Raw genomic sequence first — 23,570 nt, forward strand, 5'->3', positions numbered from 1 at the left:
TTCGGATACTGCTACATGGGAAACATGGAAAAGACGTGGGGATTTCTGTCTCAGAAGCAAGTGCAGCTGATGGATGCTTTGGCTAAAATTGGAGCCCATCAAATTCTTCAACCTCAAACTGGTCACTTTCCAGAGGTTGCATCATAAAAACTGAAGTGATTGATTCTGCGCTCAATAGGGAGTGATGAAATTCTTGGTCACCATCCATAATGGCTTTATCTTAAACCGTGGATAGATTCCATTCCAGTGTGACCAGGGAGAGCAAGAATGCAGGCATGTGTGTGGGAGTCCGAGCAGGGCTTGTCATCCGGCTCTCTCCCGTGTGACTGAGAGCCCATTGCCATGGCACCGAGGCTCTACGCAGCTCAGTAGCCACAGTGCTGTTGGTGGCACCTGTGCTCTGTTGACCTCTGTGGCCTCCTGTAAGCACAGCTGTGTCCAGCACATGGCCTCCTGCCAGGCTACATGCTGGGAACTCACCCTTTCCCCCAGGGTCTGGGCCTGGTGGGGTGGGTGGAGGCTGAGGCATAGAAGGCAGCATACGGCTGGCAGGTGGTCCAGTGCTGTGCCCCCTGCTCCCCTGCAGAGTGTCACGGGGCAGGCATGTGTACTTTGCTCTCCTCCTGCCACTTCAGCTGCATCAGAGCGTCTTCTCAGGGAACTGCAGGGAGCCCCCGGCCCTGTGTCATGAGACAGGAACTCCAAGGTTCAAGGAGACGCTGGGCGCTGTGCTCTGCCTCTCAGGGAAGTGGCAGGGGCGCTACACTGGTGTTGTGCATATGACGTGGAGTGATGTCAGCCTGCCACCAGCGTGACAGCGATTCCTGGAGCCTGGAAGACAGGCAGTGCTTCTCTGCTGGCACAGGTGTGCCTCATAGGCAGGAGGGACTGGGTGTGGCCCATGTGGCTTTTTTGACACATCTTGCAGCGAAATTTCCTTTCCGAGGACCTAGTAGGGTTTCAGTCCTTGAACTTTGACCTTGATTTCTGGAATAGCTTGTCCCACCACATGCTCCCTCTCCACTGATTTTCCTCTTCACTGAGTTCATACGGGCCCTATGTCCACCCATGGAGACCTGGCTTCTGCATCAGGCATAGCTTCACGTCCTTTAGCTCCTTGCATGCAGACACGCGTCCGTACCAGCCTGGTGACTGATTCCATTCAGGGCTCCATCAGGCACCGGCCCCTGTGCAGGTGGGTCCATTCTCTGTCCCATCTATTTTCCGTCCCGAGCATTACTGTCATTTCATCTTCTGTCCGTCTGCACTGCTTGCTGTGGAGTGCCCAGGACTCTGGCCACTGCCATCCCAGCTCCTCCACATGCCATAGCTCTGCACATCCTGTTCTGGCCCTTCTTAGCTCTTTCTCCTGCTGACCCCCTGCTTCCTTCACTGGGTCTCTGGGAGTGCCACAGCAAGCCCAAGGTCACATTCCTCTTCCCAGAAGACCTTTCTGCCTCTGATGCTTTGATGTGCCCCTCCCCCCCAGCCCCAGCACCCCCATCCTCAGGCTCTCCCACTCCATTATCTGCTGTCTCTGCTCCGTTTGTCACTTGCCTGCCAGGCCCTGACCAGTAAGCAAGGATGCTGTCAGCCTCCCACACCAAGGTGACGGTGCAGTCTAAGGGCCCACTGGCCCTCCAGGAGGCCCTGCAGCCGTTCCCCGTGTCAGAGCACGTTAGCAGCAGCAACCCGCCAGCACTGTCCTCTTCTCCTGCCTGCACCTCCCCCTCTGCCTGTCCTGTGGAGACTGATGTCCCAGCATGTCTGTGTCTCTTAAAGGAGATGATAGATGCTCCTGAGGTCAGGACAGCAGTGCTGGAGTGCAGAGCACCAGCAACAGACTGCTTGACGGGCGTCCCTCGCCTTGGTCTTTGTCAGCAAGGTCTAATTTATAACAAGGCCATTAGAAGGAGGTACTGTCATGGACATCTTTCCCATAAGGGTTCTTTGTGATTTGGCCTCAGAAAAGAGGTGAAGAAGAAAGGTCTTCTTGCAGGTGGTGGGAGGCACCAAGTGGTTCCTACCACATTTCTCCCCCACCTGAACAGGAACTCCCTTGTCTGCTAGGAGGGGCTCATCTTTTCTTTCTGGTTGGGGCAGTAGGCTATGCTGTGGCCAGTTAGTGCTCTTGGTCTGTGGCTTCTCCCACTGACCCTTAGCACCCCAGGGGGAGTCTGCCCACAGGGAATTCTGCAGCCAGCAGAGACACTCCTAGGAGTAAAGGCTAGACAGGCACTGTGCTCAAATGCAACCGGAGAGGCTCTCTGCCGGCAGGTCACGGAGGGACAGTGGATGCTGAGGGGTGTCCTTCAAACAGGGACACTTATCCTTGACATGGTCAGAGGTAGAAAGGAGCGAAGAGCACGGAAAACGGGAAAGTGGAGTGAAATAAGGGAGCCTCGGGGTGTAAAATACAGTAGCTCCTGCAGCCAAAGCAGAAGCAGTGGGACGCATGAGTGGGTGTGGCCAGGCGGCAGCCCTGGGAGAGCCAGAGAGGTCGCAGAGCAATGTGGACTTCAGGAGAGGTCTGCCATCCTGGCCTTTCCTCGGGTGGGGAGCCAATCTAGGTTATGTGAAACACAAGTAGACGGCAATTTCCCAGTATAATTGGAATTTAAAAGTCACTTAAAGCTTTTGGTAGTGTTTTATGTTTCCTGAGCTTTTCTAGTGGTGGGAGGTATTTTGTAATCAGCTTTTGTTCTGTGTTGGCCATCTCTGAAAGGGCACTGTACTTTAATTATCTTACATTTATAATGCACATAACCTACTTCTGCAGAACACCCATAAGAATAAAACTGTAATGGAAAAGCTAATGATTTTTAGAAGACAAAAGGTAACTTGGAGCCACTTTAATGATGATGCAAACTCTCTGCGTAATTTAATTGGCATGAAAATTTATTGATTTACTTTTGTAATCATCTAGATGTGGAAAATATAGCTTCATAAATTTAATAATTAAAACTAGATATTATTTTAAGATTGATATTTTTTTCCCATTATCGAAATTTTCAATTTGCAAAATATATATTATGAAAAAGTAGCATTCAGATTGTACGTGGATCTCATTTTGAGAGGCAAGCGCCTAGGTGATGTGAATTGAAGGCTGACTTGGAGTGCCTGTGTGGAATTCCAGGTCCTTGCTCGGCTTCATTTTCATTACCTAGGCAAAGGAATTCTGGTTTGGGGGTGGGAGGTGGGTGGCTCCGGAATTTAGGGAGCTTGTTGCCTGCCCATCTGCAGTGGACGTGAACAGGGAGTTGTCTTGTTGCTCTGCTCCGGAGACAGATGGAAGCAGGTCGACGTGCCAGGATTCCCCTTTCTAAGATCTGCCAGGGTAGCCTCTGAACAGGCCCCTGTTGGCTCCATGCTGATTAAGTCAGCCAGCCTGGGGCCCTGGGCCCTCTGCAGTGCTTATGCAGTGCCTTCTGTGTTGTCAGAGGGCTGGTCCTGGGAGCCACCCACCCTGCCCAGGCCGGTGCCTGGTGGAGTGGGCCCCACCATCCCTATGAGTGTCCGTTGCCCATCCACTTGGGTAGCAAGGCACCATGTGTGGTTCTCCAGGGCTTGGGCAGGGGCTCTGCCACCACTGTGACATGTGTGAAGTGGTCAGTCTCTTTGGGTGGCCTGGGCGGGGCTACACAGTGAGCCCTGGGACCCGGTTTCATCCCTGTGCCCTTACCCTGACAGTCGCACTGTGCACCTGGAGTCACCCCCTCTACCTGCTCTTGGTTCCTGATCCTCCCCTGCTTTTCCTCATTCCCCCAGACACTCTGTCCCCTTGATGACTTGTCCCTCCTGTCTACCCTTATCACCCGTCTGCTCCTTGTCCCCCTAAGCACTCTGTTCCCTCTACTTCCCCTTGTCCTCTCTAACCTCCTCTGGCCCCCACTGATGGCTCCTGTCCCTTGGCTGCTCCTTTTCTCTTGAAACATTCTTTGTCTCCTCAACTGTCTTCTGTCTCCCTGACCACTCCTCGTCCCTCTTTTGCCCCTTGTTTCCACTGACTGGTAGCTTCTTCTCTGTCTACTTCAGGTACCTCTCTATTGATGGCCAGGTCTAGTCCCTTGCCCTGTCCTTTTCTCTGGCTCCAGCCCCTCTGTAAACTCATCATTCCATGGTTCTGAGGACTGTCCAGGCCTCTGACCTGACCTCTTGACCTGTGCATCCAGCCACCTTGGACGCTCCCTGTGGTGCTTGGGTGTTTGGCCCCAGCTCTTCTGGGCTGGATGCCTATTTGAGCTCCCTCCATCCTGAGCATGGTGGTGCCCACTTGGTTTCCCGAGTCCTTCCTCACTCATGTGCCTCTGCCAGCTTGGGCTCTGCCTGTTGCCACCGATGTGTCTGAGATGCCTGAGACTGTGTGAATGCTGGTGGGGCCCGAGGGAATTGTGCTTCCACAGGGAAGGGCATGGCCTTTGCACACTAGTTGTGGCCTTCTCTGTAGGGGGTTCTGCAGCTTTGGGTGAGGCACCTGTGGGACTGCAGTCCTTCCTGACAGCTGGATCTCAGGGCCCGGTAGGAGGACCACCTGGCGGTGCTCCTGGCTGTGCTCCTGCCACGTTCACCGCGGCAGGGAGGATGTCAACAGGCGTGTGTGAGGTATTGAGTGGCTGCTGTGAGCACTGTTTACCCTTGCTGTCAGGATGACTTGTGCTTTGCCCTGGCAGACAGGCTCTGCCCTTCCTGGGCTACTTAATTGGGGACACAACAACCAGGAGCTGTGACAGGGTTCAGCACCCCGTGTACACATGCCAGCTCCCATGGTGCACGCTTTATAAAATGCTCTTTAATTCAGGGACGGAATATCATTAACTTTGTAAGTGGATGAATACAGTGGACAGCCAATTTAATTAACTGCTCATGTCGGCCGTTGGACGGGAGGTGGAATGAGATTACGTGTGCATCTGGTAGGCTGGCGGCCAGGCTGGGACTGGCTTGGTGCTGAGGGTCAGGCAGGGGCCTGCCCTGTGCCGTCATCTCCTGTCCATCCTGGGAGCTGGACTGGGAAGGGCAGTGCTATGAGTGTGTCTGCCTTCCCTCAGTAGTGGTGACTGGCTTCTGGAGGGGGCACCTTGTGAGTGGGGCTTGCTGCATTCAGCTCTGGGTGGCACTGGGGAACGGGAAGTTTCATGGCCTCTTCCTGGCCATCGACAAGCTTGTGACACAGGGAAAAGCCAACGGAGCTCTGTTGACTTACGTAGAAGCTTTGTTTGATATATTATTGGTTGTAATCTATTGAATGTTATAGTAACTTTGCTTTGATTTATTACTCGATGTGTTAAGGGGCTTACATTGGTGATACAGTGAAGAAAGTTGCGTTTTTTTGGATCTCCTCAGCTTCAGAAGTGCTGTGAAGCTGCGTCAGGTTGTGTTTCGGAGCTAAGTGCGCCGGTCTGCTTGCTGGCCGTAGCTGCTTAGCCAGCCACTCTCGGAGTTTAGTGCAGTTGCTTTCGTGAGCTGAGCACTGTGCTGGGGGCTCATGGCCTGTTCCTGCCCTGTAGGAACTCCCTCCTCTGTGAGGAGACAGAGGAGAGCACACAGGCAGCTCCAATGGGCAGCACCTTGAAGGTGGGCCAGGCCTGCCGGAGTCTCTGCAGGGAGCACTCAGGGAAGGCTGCTTGGAAGAGCCAGATTTCACGGGGACCTGGGGCAGCAGGGGGCTCATGTGATAAGCCTATAAGAAGGGAAGGAAAAACACATCACTGCTTCAGTGGCAGAAGAATTTGTTCTACTCCGGGGCATGAGTAACCAGTGTGGCTGGAGCTTTATGAGCTGGGAGGTGTGGGAACCTCTGCGAGCCACTGGGGACTGGAGCGTTAGAGAGGAGCAGATACATATTGTAAAAGCCCGTCCTGGATTCTAGGCAGAGAAGAGATCTGGGGGCAATAGCAGTAGAAGAAGCAGGTTCCATTTGGGAGATGACAGTGGCCTGATCTGGCTTTGGAGAGAATGGAAGTTGGAGATGGGTAGTTGTGTGTAGTTCATAGAATGTGCAGTGGGTGTTTGGGGGAGAGGCATGTTGGTGGGATGATGCTGGAGGAACGGGAGAGATCTGTGGTTCTCTGTGGGAGCAGGAAAGGAGTGAGAGCTGGCAGACCTCCTGAGCTGTGGAGGACGAGACTCAGGAGAGATCAAGGTGGGGACTGTGCAGCCGCCTGGACGGGTGATGCTGGAGTTGGAGGAAAGACTAGCTCCGTGCATGTGAGAGCTCCGGGGGGAGGCAAGGAGGGGGGAGAATTCTTGGGGTGCACTCCCTGGATAGTATGATGGTGTCACTTGGAGAGAAGAAAGAAGAGGTCCTTTGCTATTGAGAAGCCTCACGACCCTGACCAGCCAATGTCCAGGAGTATTCTCTGGCCCTCTATGGCTTCACAGCATTAGTTAGCCCTATTCTGTCTTTGCACATGCTCCCCATTGCCTCAACCTTGTGCTGACATGATGCCCAGGGCTTAGGCCCTAGGCCTGGACCTAAACTTGTCCCCCAGCATCCTCACGGTTTCAGGTATCGACCTTTAAAGACAGCTCAGAAATGTCCACTTTTACCCACACATTGTCCCTGAACTCCAGACTGAAGTCAGATGTCTGATAAAAAGTCAATATCCAGGCTATATAGAGAACTCCCAGAACTCAACAATAAAAGGAAAGAACCTGATTAAAAACAGACAGGAGACTTGAATAGACATTTCCCCAAAGGAAATAGGCACATAAACACATGAAAAAATGCTCAGCATCACTAATTACTGCAGATATGAAAATCAACTTCAGTGAGCTGTGATTTTGTCAATTAAAAATAAATTTAAAAACTAATTATACCTGTTGTGATGGCTCCTATTTAAAAAAAAGCAGAAAATAGGAAATATTGATAATGATTAGGAGAAATTGGAAGGGGCCCTTAACCATTATTGGGAATGTAAAATGAGGCAGCCACTGTGGAGAAGAGTATGGCCACTCCTTAAATTTATGGAAGGAATCACCATGTGATCCAGCAATCCACCTTTGTGTATGTATCCACAGTAACTGAAATCAGGGGCTCAGAGACATCTATCTGTACCCTTTTACAGCAGCGTGGGTCACCACAGCAGAAACGCAGGAGGAACAAGGGTCCATATGTGCATGCATGCACATGCAGAAGGCACACGCCTACAGTGGGATGTCACTCAGCCTGGAGAAGGAAGGAAATCCTGTCTCCTGCTGTGGCATGGATAAACCTGGAGGATGTGATGCTGAGGGTCAGAGGCAGTCGCAGAAAGACAGATGCTGCGTGCTTGTACCTGGAGCAGGCCTGTGCCTAGAAGCAGGAGGTAGAAAGGTGGCTGACAGCGCCTGGGAAGAGGGGAGACCCTGAGCACCTGTGTCACATGTAGAGTTTAGAGTTGGGAAGCTGAGAGGAGCTCTGCAGAGGGGTGTGCTGGTGGCTGTGCAGCATTGCAGGTGTGTTTAACACCATTGGATTGTGCACAGAGAAATGGCTAAGCGGGTAATCATTTATGTGTATTTTACCACAATAAAAAAATCCTAGACAAAAGGAGGGTAAAATGGTACCTTCTAAAATGGTAGAGCACATGCCTATCATGTACAAGGCCCTGAGTTCCTCCCCAGAACTACAAAAGAAAAAAATAAATTTTCAATTATGTTAGTATAATGAAAATGCAAAATAAAGAATGAGGCATAATTTTGTTACTTCTCCAGTAGCAAAAATTATGAAGCATTTGGCCCATGGGAGGGTCCCTGGCCCTCTGCTGTAGTTCCTCTACCACCCCTGCCCTGGCTGGCTTCCTGGGAGCTCACTGTGGTCATCTCTGCGGTGCTGTTGGTAGTCAGCTGATAGTTCACAGGGACCTGGCTGTTGGTCCATGGCCCTCTTGCTACCTCGGGGTCACACAGATTTTGGGTGGTTTTAGTATCTGAGAGGAAGAGGTCCTCCTGTTCACTCCTCAGTGCTGAGTGTTTCGATTTGAGCGTATGAGTTTGCTGTTTCCTGGAAGAGCAAGCCTCCTGTAGAAGGCCCCAGGTTAGCACAGTGCTTTCTTGCTGACCTCAGGGTGGGATACATTGGTGCAGGTTACTGACTGATGTGCTGCTGGTCAGCAGTGATGGGGGTGCAGCTCATGTGCAGCTTTACATCCACCCTTGCCCCACAGCCTGCAGCCAGAGCTTGGGCCCACATTCCTCACTGCCTCGTGCTGCGCAGCGTGTGTTCCTAAGTCCTGTTCTGCTCAGGCGTGCGCAGGGGTCTGCCGCAGCAGTTCTGGCTCTGTTTGCCAAGTGGGTCTCCTGCTGTCAGACTCGGCTTCCAGAGCTAAAGAGTGCCATGTATGAGCCTTGCCACATCACTGTGCCCTGACTGAGGCCAGAGACATGTCTGGGTGGCCTTGCAGACGCTGCATCTCAGCCAGGAGCCCCACGTTGCTGCCGAGTGCCCTGAGAAGCCTGCTTCGCCCCAAGGAAGTGGCTGCTCAATGTGAGGGGCAGTGCCTGCCATGTGCCAGCTGAGCAGGGAGTCTGGCCCTGCGTGGACAGCCACCAGCCTGCTCCTCAGCACTGTGGGGAGCTCTGGCTCCTGTCACTGCCTCCAGGGGCAACAGGGCCCCTGCCCTGCACCTGCAGTTGTGGCGGAACCAGCAGCAGCTGTATGGCTTCTCACTAGTGGAAAATTAAGCCCTCCTGACCATCAGGTTTATCAGTGTGTAAGAAGTAATTCAGTTTTTCCTCGCCAAACAGGCCATGACAGGAGTCTGTCTACATGGGCCATGGTCAGGGCCCTGGGCGCTGGCAGCTTCCTTCTGGCAGGCCCAAATCACTGTCACACAGACACCCAGTCCCTGGGCCCCTGGTCATATGGACAGAGTGGGTGGACACAGGGAAGTTGGGTTGAACTTCAGTCACTCACTGATTGTGAATTAGTTTCTGTATCTAAACTGGCAATGTTTTTCCATTTATCTATGGTGGACTTTATGGAGTGACATCAGCTTTAGTCACGTGGTGAGAGGTGTGTGACTGACTGTGTGGCCTTCCTCTCACCTCTTCAGTTCCTCCATCTCAAAAACAGCTCTGGAGAGGGGACACTCTGTTCACCTTGGGCATGGTCTTGGCATTTTCTTCCCTGGGTCCTGGAGGAGCATGGTCACTCTCTCATACCAAGAGGTGGCCTCAACTCGACTTTGCTAAAGAAAGCCACTAAAAGCTGGCTGCTCTCAGGGCCTGCAGTGAAGGTGACTCCTTCCCTGTGAGGATGCTCACCAGGGTGCCTGCTGGCTGGAGAACATGCTGCATCCGGTCCGCCAGCTCAGGACCTGTCGGCAGCGTGCCATGAGGCAGGCCCTAGAGCCAGGGATGTGGAAACACTCAGGGTCAAAGTCACTTCACGGGCCAGGCCTGGGGTCTAGTGTAGGGCCCCACGCACAACCTCCTGACCTCTGGCTTGTCTGTGAGGCAGAGATCCTGTGCACTGTGTTGGACCAGCTGCTAGAGGAGGTGCTCTGGAACAGTGTAGGCCCACCCACAGGTCACCAGAGGCACCTCTCAGGGCTTCCTTCACTCTGGCTCCTGGACAGAAGATTTTGAAAATCTGTGGGCCCAAGTGGCTTGCAGTTGGTTGGTGGCTAGGATGTGGGGCTGGGGCACTCCTGCCTTCCTCGGGCAGTGTGTGTACACGTGTGTGTACATAGGAGCTCACATCCTGCCCCAGCCCTCCCCAGCTGGAGCAGGATGTGCACTGCGGCTCAGCTGTGGCTGGTCCCCTTTCCTAGGTCTCAACAAACACTGCATGGCAGTCCAAGCAACCCCTCGCGTCCAGGGCCTTGGGGGCCGGAGAAGAGCCCTGTTGTGCACCTCAGAGTATGTTCTGATCCATAGCAGGAGCTAGCTGCTGTGTCCAAGAGTTTCACGTTGTTCTCTGGTGAGGTGTCCTCTGACCTTAACTCAGTCCATCTTTCTGAGCCCAGAGGCAAGTGCCTTAGTGGATCTGCTGGTCTCTGATCACAGTGCACAGGAACCTGGCTGCTACTATATGAATGGAGACAGAGGCAGACACGGGCCAGTGGAAGCTCTGGGTTCTTCCAGAGACAGAGGTGATGTGATGAGCAGGGGACTGGGCAGGAAGATGGGCTGTGGGGTGTGGGTAGAGATGGAAAGAGTGGATGGTGTCCACAGGAGTCATAAGAGACTGGACGCCAGGCTCCATGGCGTGCGGCTGAGTGGGTGGGAGGGTGGAACCTGGGGAGCATGATCAAGAGGAGATTTGGGGAGAGGCAGAGGACATAGGTGGTGTGCAGAGAGCCAAGGGTCTAACACTGGGTTTGGTCATCTTGGACCCAGGACAGCAGGTGGCAGTCCACACACATACACAGAGCAACAGAAGCAGGGCACAGCCTCCCGGAGGTGTGGCTCGCACCACATCAGAGACCAGGGTGCCCTGCTTGTGAGGACTAGATTGGGGTCTCCTGCATTAGTGATCATGAATTTCAGGTGTCTGACAGCTAGAAAAGAAATTTTAAAACCAGATGGTGTTCCAGAAGAATCTGAGTTTTAGCTTTGCAGATTGGAGTTTCTACTCACGGACTGTCAGTCTCGTCCTAAAAAGCAGAGGTCAGCGAGGACCTATCTGTATTTCGATCAGGGGCCTCACCAGGGCCTCACCATGCTCACCTGCCCCCCGGCTCTGCAGGGGCACAGTCTGGCAAGTGCAGTGCAGACCTGGCCCTGGACGGAGAATGACGTGGCATTTTTCGAGGCAAGAGTTGACTGATTCTAATACTTTTTGTTCATTATTGTTAAAACAAGTTTATTTTCCATCTAAATTTTACATGGTGGTACATTTCACCTTTGTCTACATTGTTAAATATTTGTTTATGTGGAACCAGATCAGTGGATTGTGGAAAGGTAACTGTCTGTCTCCTTGAACATGCACCTCCTTTGGAAGTGCTGGGACCACGAATGCAGGCTTTTGAAGGAGGCTTGCTCTGTGTGCTGCTTGTGAGTTGCCTCTGAGGAGCTGCCATGGGTCCAGGGCGGGATTTTGTGGCCGAGGACTATGGGATTTGAAAAGATCTTCTGTATGTTGCTAGATTGCCTTTTCAATAAAAGTTGTCAAGGAGGTAGCACTGAGGCTGGCTCTGGTGTTTCAGGGAGGCCAGGTACAGGGAGCGTTGGGCTTTACATCTCTGTGTGCACAGTCACCTGGGGAGCCCGTGCTCCTGGCCTGCTGTGCTGCTCTTAGCTGGGCCTGCCAAGCACAGCCTCCTTGGCTCCTTGTGCAGTGGAGACCATACCAGTGGGCTGCAGAGCCATCCAGGGGCCAAAGGGATGTGAGACACTGGCAGGGACCGGGCCAGTGTCGCTACATCCCATCCACGCCCCACAATCCTCCCTTAAAAAGTTCACAACATGCCCCAACCTGGCCGCTTTACTTCCCACCTGGCTGCCCCGCAGCGCTGGGTGGCTTCAGTAGCCTCCCATGTCACAGTCTTTGTCCACCATCGCACCCAAGCCAGCTGTGTAAGGCAGCCCATGTCCACAGAGCTGCAGGGCTCAGTGTGTGGAGGGCTGTGGAAGACACTTGGGGCAAGGGGGAAACTGATTGGGCTTTGATGTCAGGTGGCATGTGGATGCCACTGTCGATTTCTGCAGTGAGTGGTACTGTCGTGGTCATGGAGGAGAGAGGTCTTGTCGGAGTCCCACACTGTGAGTGGGAGTGAAGTACCATGGGGCCTTTCATTGTTCAGCCAGAAGCAAAGCCCCAGGTATGTGCACGTGTGTGAGGACATACTGCATCCTTGGCCTGCACATTCCCTAATCTGAGGAGTGGACTCAAACAAAGTTGAGACAGAACCAACTCTTCTCCCACATGCAAGGCCCTGTGTGGTCTGGCCATGGTCAGGTTCCCCTGACCAGCATCCTTGTGCCCCATCTTATTAGCTCAGCCCTCTGTGGACTTCTTATGTCTTTTGTGTAGGGTTGAGGGGTCCACAAAAGTAAGCCTTGTTTGTTGAGTTTATAAAAGCAAAATTTAATTGTAAAGGACAAGCCAGTGAGTTCCGACGAATGTGTGCAGTTTTGTAACCACCACTGCAGCCAGTGGTAGAGGTTCCCCAGGGCTCTTGTCAGGATTGATGAATTTAGCAAAAGAAAAATATGTTTATGTACATACATACATGCATGTGCGTAAATATACATGTATGAACATGCATACACTGTATATATACATGTATATGTAAAAGCAGCAAGCGAAAGTTGAATTTCAGATCAGTAGCAGGTAACTTAGCACAGTGTGCTGTTTCACGGCCAGCCTTGCCCTGTGGGTCTCCCTGCCCAGAACGCAGAATGCCGTGTGGCATGCAGCAGGCATCCGTGATTGCTTATTCAGTCCACAGATGGGGCATGTCTGATGGTTGTAGGGCATGCAGTTGCAGGCCAGTCCTGAGGAAGGAAGAGGTGAGAGGGAGGCAGGGGCTAGACAGATAGAGGCCAGTGTCCAGTGGGTGGGTGTGCAGAGCCCACGCCACGTAGGGACAGCTGAGCCAGCCAGGGTTGGAGCTAAGGGTCAGCCCTTGGAGACGCCCAGCCCAGTCCAGCCCTGGCCCCCATCTCCCAGTTTAGTTGTGCACCCAAGCCTGGAGGTGGGTTGGGTACTGGCAGGCCCTCAGGGCAAGCCTGTGTGGCAGTGGCCACAATTAAGTCAGAGGTAGTTAACCTGCTGTGGCTTAGGTGCCACTGCTCCCCACCCCTGGGGTTCTGGATCAAGCTGAGGACCCTGCACATGCCAGGCAAGTACTCTGCCCCTGAGGTAAACCCCAGCTCTTAGGAATGCCTTCACTCATTGCTCAGAGCCTCACTGAGGCTGGGAATGCTCCCAGCACAGCCTCTGATCTGGTCTTTCTTTTTCCTCTTATAGGCACTAGGAAGCTTTTATTTTCTTCATGAATCCTTAAAAAACATCTACCAGTTTGACTTTAAAGGTAAGAGTCCATTCTGACTTCTGTTGCCTGCTCTGGGTCCGCTCTGCCTGTGTCCTTGTGAGAGGGCCTGTGTGGTCTGGGTTTGGTGTACCATGTAAGCTCCTGGCTGTCCTGCTTGTCTGGTCCTGGGCTGCTTCCCCAGCCACATCTTCTGCTCTGGCTGAGGCCCTGGCTGGGGACCTGGCTTTCCCACAGGAGTCCCAAGGAGAAGGAAATGGTGTTCCTGTTGAATGTGAGAAAATGAAGCAGAATAAGAGGATCGTGTCCATCAGAAGCAGAAGTGGGCAAGAGAATGTGGTTGTGGCCATGGAGAATGCTGCCCTCGTTTCAAGACCAGCATCTGTACCTGCACTCTGAGATGCTCCTGATGAGATGCCTGCCACCCTTGTCCTTCCTGAGGCAGAAGGGAGATTTCAGTGTGGGCCCACCAGATATGGGATATCCATGTCACCGTCCATGTGATTTCTCTGTTCCTGTTGCACATAAACCGTCCTGAGCTCCATGCAGGTCTGGAGTCAGGCACATCACCCTGAGATGTCATTAAGGTTGTGCTAGCCGTGACAGCAGCTCATTCTGTCCATGGATTTAGGTGGTGATTTCTGCTTCTCCCCACCAGGCAGGGCCCTGTGCTTGTTTGGGGAGCATTCCTCTGCATTGCTTGAGCTGCAGTCCTTCACTGTCAACAACGGGAAGCTTTGTCACTGCTTGCTGTCTGTGGCTTTTCAGATACTTTTAAATACCAGCACCTGGTGCTCCCATGAGGCGTGTGTTGGAAAGGGAGCTCTTGGGCCTTTGCCTGTGGCCCTGTAGGCACCATGTCCTCAATGGCAGATGTTCAGACATAGTGTGTCCTGGGTGAAGCTGAGGGCAGATGGGGGTAGCTCCTGAGAAGGTTGTATGTCAAGCCTAAAGGGATCTCAAACCTGTGCAACTTTCTTTTCTTCTTTGTTTTTTTCCCCCAAAGGAATCTCTGTATACGTATTTTACTACTAAATGAAATCAGTCAGACTAACTTACAGTTTGTTCAGAACTGTAGCATTAGACTGGTGTGTAACTTGAGCAAAGCCTTCCTGAGGGGCTTCCACTTTGTTGGAAGGGCATAAATGAGGTAAGACAGTGGACACGAACTCAGGTGCTTGTGTGATTCCAGGATGGTGCAGATGCTCACAGTGGCAGCCCAGCAGCTGTTGTGACCGACCTGTCAGTGTCACCTGGCATGTGTCTTATGGGGTCACAGGCTGGGGTGAGTATGGCTGCCCCCTGCTCCTCATATCTCTTGTTCTTCTGGCTTTGAGTTACGGTAGAACAATTTAGAATTTGTAAAAAGTTTGAATAAACTTTTAAAAGTAATAGCCTGAATTAAAAAAATAAGGACCTATTTTGAAATTTAAGGAGTACCCAAAGATAAAGAAACGAGGTTGTCTGGACTCCAGTTCTGACCAACATGTGAGCAGTTTGAAAGGCCCGGCTCCTATTCTCAGAGGAAGCTAAACAAACTTCATATAGACAGCCCTTCCCAGATCCACCAGGGGCTGAGAGAACAGGGACATCCCGTGCCCAGGACACACACACACAGGCACAGGGTCATGGCTTCTGAGGAGCAGGAGCGGCCCCTGGAGTCTGTGCTGTGGGAACTAAGGCTGAGCGTGGACTAGGGTGGGGAGAAAACTCCCGGGACCACACATTGTGGGTTCTACCACCAGGAGCCCTGCCCTCCACATTCTCATGGTCAAGACCAGGAGTCTCTCTTCTTCTGCACAAGGTCTGCCCTCAAGAGGACTGTGTCACTCGGTCCAATCTGCTGGGAATATCTGTTATAAGAAATGTGTACTGCTTATGAAGGAGATCAGTGGTTTTTGAAAGTGAATTTAAGCTAGACACAGTGGTTCATGGCTGTGATCCCTGCAACTCAAGAGGCTGAGGATTGCAAGTTAAAAGCCAACTAACTTTAGTAAGTTAGGGTTAAGGTCCTACGCAACTTAACAAGACCCTCTCTCAAAATAATTTTTTTAAAAAAGCTGGGGATGTGACTCAGTGGTAAAGTGCCCCTGGTACAAAAAAAAAAAAAAAAAAAAAGAAAGTGAACTTTTATTTAAAAGAATGGAACCATATAAAATGCTCAATAAAAACCACAGAAGACAGAAGGAGTAGGAGACAAAATGAAACCAAGTAGGCTACAACTTTCATAATCTAATAATTTTATCTCTGAAAGTTCTTTCATTGTCTCACACATGAACTTGTGGGGGATACCACATGTCCAAACCTTAACAATTCAGCCTATGACCTCCAAAAGCTCATGCCCATCTCACAATGCAAAATACACTTAGTCCATTTTCAAGAGTTCCAACAGTCTTAACAGTTTTAGCATTGCCCAAAAGTGCTAAGTCCAGAATATCTGACACTCCAGGAAAACTCTTTCTCCTGTAAAGATTAAAAAACAAGTTTCATATATTCAGCATATAATAGCACAAAATAAATATTTCTATTCCAGTAGGGGAAAATAGAGGCATAAAAAGAAGAGATGGGACGAAAGCAAGACCAAAATCTAGCTGGGCAAACAAAAACTATAGTTGCACATCCAGCATCTGGGCTACACAGAATACTGATATTCTCTCCACGATGCTTTTTTACACCTCTTCCCCTCTGGCCTCTCTGGTTACAGCCTGGATAGCCTCTCTCTTGGCTTGTTTCTGCTGGAAGCTGCAGCTTCCTTAGCAGATGTCCTATATTACTGGCATCTCTTAATCTCAGGGTTTTTACTGCCATTTCAGCTTCCTTCCTATATCTTCATGCATCACCCTCTCAGGGGTAGCCTGCAGGGACTCCAACCCTGCTACATTTTGCCTGGCCTCTCAGGTTTTCCTTTGAAATCTAGTAGAAGCCCTCATGACCCCCTAACTAACTCCAGCATCCTTCAATGCTGCAGAATCAGCATCAAGTAGTTGACACCAAGGTCTGCCACCATCTCGAGCAGTAGCCAAGCTTCCTGGACCATGGATGGCTGCAGCAGCCTCTGAGTGCCTCATAATAAAACAACTTCCTGCAAACCCCCTTACTCCCCTACCCCATGCCACAAGCAGGGCACCATTATGAGCCTGAGATGCTCTCAAGCCATTGTATCTATTGTTTCTGGGTAAAGTACTTAGCATTTCTTTAGTGGTGTAATCAGTTTAGCAACCACACCATCCTTAGCCCCAGTTTCACTTGCCAAACTGCAAGTTTCTCAAATCTTTCTGCTTTGCTCTGTACTCCTGATATCAGAGTAAACCCGGGTAGAAGATGTCAGCAATATCCATTCAGGCTACCTGAATTCTCTGTTGCTTTGAAATTTCCTCTGCCCAGTTAATTAGTCCATCACCTTTAATGACAGCCTCACAGAAAGTCTCAGGACATGGACAAACTGTAGACAGTTTTGTTGCCAGCACATTACTTGAATGATCTCTAGTCCAATTTCCTATAGAATCTTCTTATTCTGAAACCTCGTGAGCCCAGTCTTTATTGTCCACAGTCCTGTCAGCATTCTGGTCTTCTGAACTCCCACCAGAATTGTCCATTGAGCTACACTTAGAACATTGGAAAGCTTTTCTAGCTTACATCTCAAAAGTTTTAAAAATTCTTCCTCCAAATTCCAAAAAGCTCCAAAAGTTTCTGAACCATGTGGTCAGGTTAGTCACAGCAATAACCCACTTCTCAGTACCAATTTCTGTTTTAGTCAGATTTTTTTTTTTGTTTTTCATCTCTGTGTCCAAAAGACCTGACAAGAACAATTTAGAAGAGGAAGATATCTATTTTGATTTACAGTTTCGGAGGTCTCAGTCCGTAGACAGCTGACTCCAAACCTCTCGGCCCAAGGGAGAACATCATGACAGCAGAGCATGGGGGAAGGAAGCAGCTTAGGACATAGCTGACAGGAAGCAGAGAAAGCTCTACCCACCAAGACCAAAGACACATCTCCACCTCCTCCAGCCACTCCCCTCCTGCTTACAGTTACCACTCAGTTAATCCCTATCAGTGAATCGATCCACTAATTAGATTATAACTCTTGTAATCTAATTATCTTACCTGGGAACATTCTTGCATTGTTTCACACATGAGCCTTTGGAGGGACACATATCCAAACCAAAACTTGAATAGCTATATTACTTTCAGACAAATTAAACTTCAGAGCAAGGAAAATTATCAGCAATATAAAGAGACATTACATAGTGACAAAGATGTCAGTTCTCCAAGATGTAGCAATCCTCAATGTGTATGTACATGACAACAGAGCATCAAAATATGTGCGGCAAAGGCTGATCTGCAAGGAGAAATGGAGGGACTCACAATTAGAGTTGGCAACCTCGGCACCCTCTATCACAAATGGACAGATCCAGCAGGCAGAAAATCACTAAGAACATAGTTGAATTCAACAGTACCACCAAGCGACTTGAGCTAATTGTCACTTATGGAGCAATTCATCCAACAACAGCAGAACATACATTCTTCTTTAGCTGACATGGAACATTTACTAAGATAGCCCATGTTCTGGGCCACAGAGAGCACCTTTACAAATTTGAAAGAAGAGAAATCATATGAAGTCTGCTCCCAGATCACAATAGAGTTAAATGAGTTATCAGAAACATGGGGATTGCTAGAAAATCCCCAAATATCTGGAGATTGAGTACACATTTCTGATTAACACATGGGTGAAATGAGAAGTATCAAGAGAAATTTTTAAAATATTTTAACTAAATGAAAAATGCAGCCTATTAGAATTCATGGACTATTAGCAATAACTATGCTGCGAGGGAGATTTATAGCATCAAATGCATATCTTAGAAGAAATATCTGAAATCAGTGATCTACCCTTCAACCTTAGGAAAGCTGAGGAAGAAAAATTAAAGCCAAAGTAAGCAGAAGAAAAGAAATAATAGAAATCAGAGCAGAAATCAACAGAATTAAAAATAGAGAAATCAAAAAAACAAAATTAGTTCTTTGAAAAAAAAAAATCAATTAAATGGATAAACTTCTAGCCATACTAACCAAAAAGAAAAAGAAAGAAAAGACACAAGTTATTAATATCAGAAATCAAAGAGAGACCAACACTACTGATCCCTTAAGAACACAATAAAGGACTGTTATGAAAAAGTCTATGCCTTTAATTTAACAAGGTAATAGACCAATTCTTCATCCTCATACAAGAAGGGCTAGGTAACCTGAATAAACCTGTAGCCATTAATGGAAATTAATCAAAAAGAAGACACCAGGCCCAGATGGGTTTCCTAGTTAACCTGTCAAGCACTGAAGGAAGATTCCACTAGCTCTCCACAGTTGCTCTCAGGAGATAGAGCAGTGGGTGCCTCCTTAGTTCTGTGGGGCCAGCATGCATTACCACCTGTAACCGAAACCAGAGGGCCATCCTGAAGGAGCACTGCAGACTGTGTCTCTCGTGCTCACACAATGCAAGTGTTCTCAACAAGATTTTAGGGAATTGAACCCAGGAATGTATTAGAAGGGTTTTACACTGTGACTGGGATTCATTCCAGATATTTCAGACTGGCTTGGCATTTGAAAATCAACTAATGTGACCCATCATATCAGCAGGTTGAGGAAGAAGATTATGTGATTACTCAGTAGATATGGACAAGCATATGATAGAATATAGCATCCATTCATGATGAAAACTTTGAGCAAACTAGAAATAGATTAAAAACTTGGTTAAAAAGAGAGAGGAAATGTCTGCAAAAATAAGTAAACTACAGCTAGCATCAAAATTAATGAGACATTAGTAAACAGAAAATTTGAGGAAGAGATCAGGAACAAGGCAAGGATGTTCCCTCTCAACCACTATGGCATCCTACTGGAAATCTTAGCTCTTGAAATAAGACGAAAAAGGCAAAAAAGAAAGAAAAAGAAATGAAGGAATATTTGGGGGTGGGTGTTCTCATATGGCATGATTTTCTATTTAGAGAATCCTAAAAAGTCAACAGAGCCTGAGAAGGTTGGTACTTAGAAGCAATTATAGCAGTGTTGCAGGATACAGTTAACACAGCTTACTGCTTTCCTACATATGTGCAAATAACAGGCGGAATTTGGAATTAAAAGAACAAACTGTTTACATGAGCACACACTAAAAGTAGTACTTAGTAAAACAAAACAAAATATGGTTTAAACCAAGATCTCTGTGAGGAAAACTATAAACCTCTAATGAAAGAAATCAAAGGTCTGGGAAAATGGAATTATGCCCTATTCACGTGATCTGAGTGCTTGTGTGCGCACCACCCCCCATTCATATATTGAATTCCAAAGTGAAGACATCGGGAGACAGGCCTTTGGGAGGGCCCTGGCCACGAGGGCACAGCCTTTGAAAGAGGCCCAGACCCAGCTTGCCCTTCTAGCATGGGAGGACACTTGCCAGACTCAGAGTCCACCAACGCCTTCATTCTGGACTTCTAGCCTCTAGAACTGTGAGAAACAAATCATTCACACCCTCCAGGCTGTGGTATGTTGTTGCAGCACCTAAATGGACTCAGAACGATAGGAAGATAAAGTTCTCAAGATTTCAGTTCTTCTCCACTTGATCTACAGGTAAAGCATGAGTTACTTCCTGTAAGTGGACTGCTCATAAAAGTTATGTGGAGAGGAACATCCTCAGAATCTCCAACAGCTTTGAGGAAGGGCCATCAGAAGGCCCATGCCACTGGCTTCCAGATGTCCTCTGCAGTCTTCAGGCAGGTGGTGAGCAGCCTGGAGTGCTGCTCAGCCCCTGGAGGACACGGGAAGGTGGAAGAAGAGTCTGAATTGCTGACTGGTGTAGGGTCTCAGTCTGGAAAAGGAAACCCAAGTGGACACTGAAAGACCAGTGGCTGCGTGGGGTAGAGCAGTGAGCCTGTGGCCCAGGGAGCGTTTAGGATAGAGACACTGCTTTGCACGACCTATACTGGTGGACACAGGACATTCTTATGCATCTGTCAGAGCCCTTAGAATGTGCAGCAAGAAGAGCGAAGCCCCAAATGGACAGGGGACTTCATTTGTAATACTCTGTCCATCCTGGTTCCTCAGTTGCCACCTGCATACCAGTAGAGGGGTTGGAGGGTACACGTGAGAACTATGTTGCTCCTTTTTGTGTAAACCTAACAGTTTTCCAAAAACCAGTTTTTTAAACAAGGAAGGCCCTCCCTTTACTCCTGCCCCAGTCTCTTCCCCATCCTCAGAGGAAAGCAAGACAGTCCTTTGCTTCTCCTCTCAAGCACAGTGGCTTCCTGCAGCCACCTGAAACACCATGGACCCCACAGCCTGCACCGCCTTCTGTAGCTGCATGCTAGCGTGGTACCTATCCTGCATGTCCATCGTGAGCAGGGTGCTGAGACCTCAGAGGCTGTCATGGTTTAGCTGGTGGATCGTTAAGAAGTGCAGCTTTGGTTATGTGGGCAGTCCCCAGTCATGGGTGCAGAATCCCATGTCAGAGAGTGCTTGTGTGTGCTGCTCAGTGCCCTGGCCCAGCCTCTCCCCATCTGAGCTGCTTGGGTCACAGACCCAGGCAGGCCAGGCTCCAGCTTGTCTCCCCAGGCCTGGCTCTCTGTGAGTCGGCCCAGTGTGGGCTCAGCCCTGGCTCTTGGCACCACATCCCTCACTCTGCTCCTGTGCTGCCCCAAACTGCCATGGTGTGGTTAGCGCTCCGGAAGCCGCAGGTCTTAGCTGCCATTCTGCACATAAGCTGCCAGTACAGCTTGCCACATGTGCCAAAGCTGGAATCCAAGAATCTATGTGACACCGCAGGAGTGTCGCCCTGAGAGTGCTTGCTCTTGGCCCAGGGGACTTTGGGGTGCCATCTGGGCTGGGCCCTGTCAGGCCCTGCCTTGACTCACGGCAGCCTCTGGACCACGTCCTGCTCGGGCTCCCAGCTGTCTTTCAGAGACTGGCAACCATCTGCCCCAAGCCCCTGCCTTTGGAGCCATTTGAGAAATGGAGTCAGGTGCTTTAGTCACATACCGCTGAGGACGTGGGGATGTGAGACAGAATCCCGGCCAGCCCCATCCACAGGCCTTGCCAGCCTAGGGAGGCATCGGGGAGCCATGTCCTTGGGACTCGAGGGGCTCTGGGCAGCAGCTGGTCAGGCAGGTGCGTCCCTCCCTCCATCTGACATGGAAACTCTTCCCTGGAATATGAGTGATGGGGCCGTGTGTGTGGAGGAAATCGATGTTATTAAATAAATTCATGTGACGGTCTACGTGAATGGTCATTCCACAGCCCTCTTCAATATATTCATGGCTTTAAAAGAGGGTGCCAATTAGCCCCTGTAAATCTACCCGCTGGGAGCTCCTAGGGGATAATGAAGTGGAGTGTCAGGGTCCAGGTCGTGGAGCAGGAATTTACGAGCCACAGGGTGTCCAGAGCAGCTGCCAGGGGTGGGCCTGTCTCCTCCCCGCTGGGGACCTGCCTGAATGCCAGGGCTACGCAGCAGGGCACAGCCTGAGTGGCACATGCTGCTTGGATGGGGCCCAGCGATGGGGTCATTCACGTCATTCTTCTGGTCTTTTCCAGCTAAGAAGTATAGAAAGGTCACTGGCAAGGAGATCTACTCGGACACCCTGGAGAGCACCCCCATGCTGGAGAAGGAGAAGTTTCCACAGGACTACTTCCCCGAGGTACTGGCTTTCTCAACAGAGCATTTGTTTCTCAGAGTGAGCAAAACAGGAATGAAATTTAGTTACCAACTCATGCTCTGTTGATGGTGACCACAGCGTGCCTTTGCCATTCTCCAGGATTCTGTCCTGGGAGGTTCTGATGCATGTGGGTTGACCTGGCTATCCTAGATGTGTGTGGAGGGAACCTGTGGAGTCCAGTAGCAGATGACTGGTCAATTCTTTGGCACCTCCTTTCCAGGAAAAAAGACCCTCCCCCAAGCATGCAGGAAAGTTACCCAGCCCCCTAGAGAGCATGGAGGCCCAACTGACTGGCAGAAACAGCCCGCACTGTGGCTAGGAGTCACTATGTGCCGGGACACACGGGGACGTGGTTCGCCTCTCACCTTCCCAGGGCCAGGGGCTGGGGCAGGGTCCTCTCACAGACAAGGCCTTGGGCCCGTGTCAATGGGCAGGAGTGTTGAAGCCAGGTGGAGCTGCTGGGCAGCTAGCCTCCAGCACCAGGACATGCCCAGGGTTGTGCTGCTTCACACGGAGGCCTGGGAATTAAAACGCCAGGGAGTGGTTTACTGTCTCACTGCCCAGAAGCGCACGGTCCTGATGCACTGTGTCCCGCGGGCTTTGGAGCCTTTCCTCTTGTGTGTGGCTGTTATTTGTCTGCAGCTGTTGGCTGTATACACCACGTGGATTCTGCCACTTGGCAACCCTTCCTGAGAGCTGGCATCTTCCGAGCCCTCTGAGCCTGTGCAGCTTACCTGCTGATTACTGTCTGTGGCCTTGCCCCTTTATCATCTGTCAGGTCACAGTGGGGTTTCTATCTGGTGGTCAGAGTGTTTCCAGTGCTGAAGTGGCACTGAGCTCCTTCCCCGATGCCTGCTACCCTCGGCCCGTCCACTCTTACCAGGAGGCGGGGACGTGTCCAGGCTTGTCTGCTCAGCCCAAGAAGGCCTTTCTGCAGTTACTGCTCTGTGAGGGGCTGCACAGCACAGTGGCCACGCTGGCCTGCAGAGCTGATGTTGAGCAAGGCCACAGCTTTATCAACTTGCTTTATGACCATGCCTGAGTGAGGGGATTGTGGCGCCTCATGAAGGATGGGCACTCTGTCACCCTGTGACTCGGCTTCCTCATCCATCCTCCGCAGGCCAAGGACATGGTGTCAGTGGGCCAGCCTCCTGTGCTCAGCTGGCGCAGGCCTGCCCCCAGGCTCCGCTTCTTTGCCCCCTCTGCACCCAGTGTCTGGGGTTCAGAGAGGAGGGCAGAAAAACTTGGGACCTTCCATGTATCAATACAACATTGCTGTGGGCAAAGCCAGTGGGGACTGTAGTAACCTCAGAGCCTCTGTGGACAGGAAGCCAGTTATAGCCGAGCTCAAGCCTCCGTCTGCCCCACACTGGCCCTCAGTCTGGTAGATACCTCTTTGGGGCCGACCCTGACCCAGGTCTCATCTTTGATCAGAGCAGACCTGAAGGGTATAAGAGGAAACAGTGGGTTCTGGGGAAGCCAGGGCTGGACCAAGGCCAGGCAGGGTGAACTGAAGGGGGCAGTGTTGGACACAGGGCACAGGCGGTAGTGTAGTGGTGATTCTTGGAGAGGGGTTGGCATTTGAGGTATCCCCAGGCAGTTTGAGTATCTTTCTTTGCAACTTTGTCTTTTAAATGCTACTTTAAACTGGCTCAAATGTTGATAAGAGGGTGGTGAATCTATAGCAGATCATGGGCCCCTGAAGACAGAGCTGGTGTGAGCCTGTGCCCAAAACCTGCTCCCCGTTGTTGCATGTCGTCTCCCAAGAGCCTTGTGCCCATATCTATACCGTGTGCTCAGCTCCCACGTGTCCTGGGAGAGTGGTGTTCTCTCCAGGGCCCATCAAGCAACCTTTTTACCTGGGAGTGTGCGTGGCCTCGCTGGTGCCCGGGATTCCAGTGATTACCTCACTCATGATTCTAGAACCTGGGTTGACAGGTCCTCTTGTCTCACCTTCTGTCCATCC

General features: G+C 50.6%; 1 protein-coding gene across 3 annotated transcripts in view; it reads left to right on the top strand.

The window, feature by feature from the left end:
• Inpp5a (inositol polyphosphate-5-phosphatase A) overlaps positions 1 to 23,570 on the top strand; it is a 177,717-nt gene that overhangs the window by 92,996 nt on the left and 61,151 nt on the right. For all 3 annotated transcript variants that reach the window (XM_046448787.2, XM_046448788.2, XM_046448789.2), the window contains 2 exons: positions 12,896 to 12,959; positions 21,483 to 21,586. In XM_046448787.2, the coding sequence (XP_046304743.1) occupies positions 12,896 to 12,959; positions 21,483 to 21,586 (168 nt within the window). The remainder of the gene's footprint in view (positions 1 to 12,895; positions 12,960 to 21,482; positions 21,587 to 23,570) is intronic.

Source organism: Marmota monax, unplaced genomic scaffold, assembly GCF_021218885.2.
Source record: "Marmota monax isolate L192 unplaced genomic scaffold, Marmota_monax_Labrador192_F-V1.1 WCK01_AAM20220418_F8-fsc00076, whole genome shotgun sequence".
NCBI lineage: Eukaryota > Metazoa > Chordata > Mammalia > Rodentia > Sciuridae > Marmota > Marmota monax.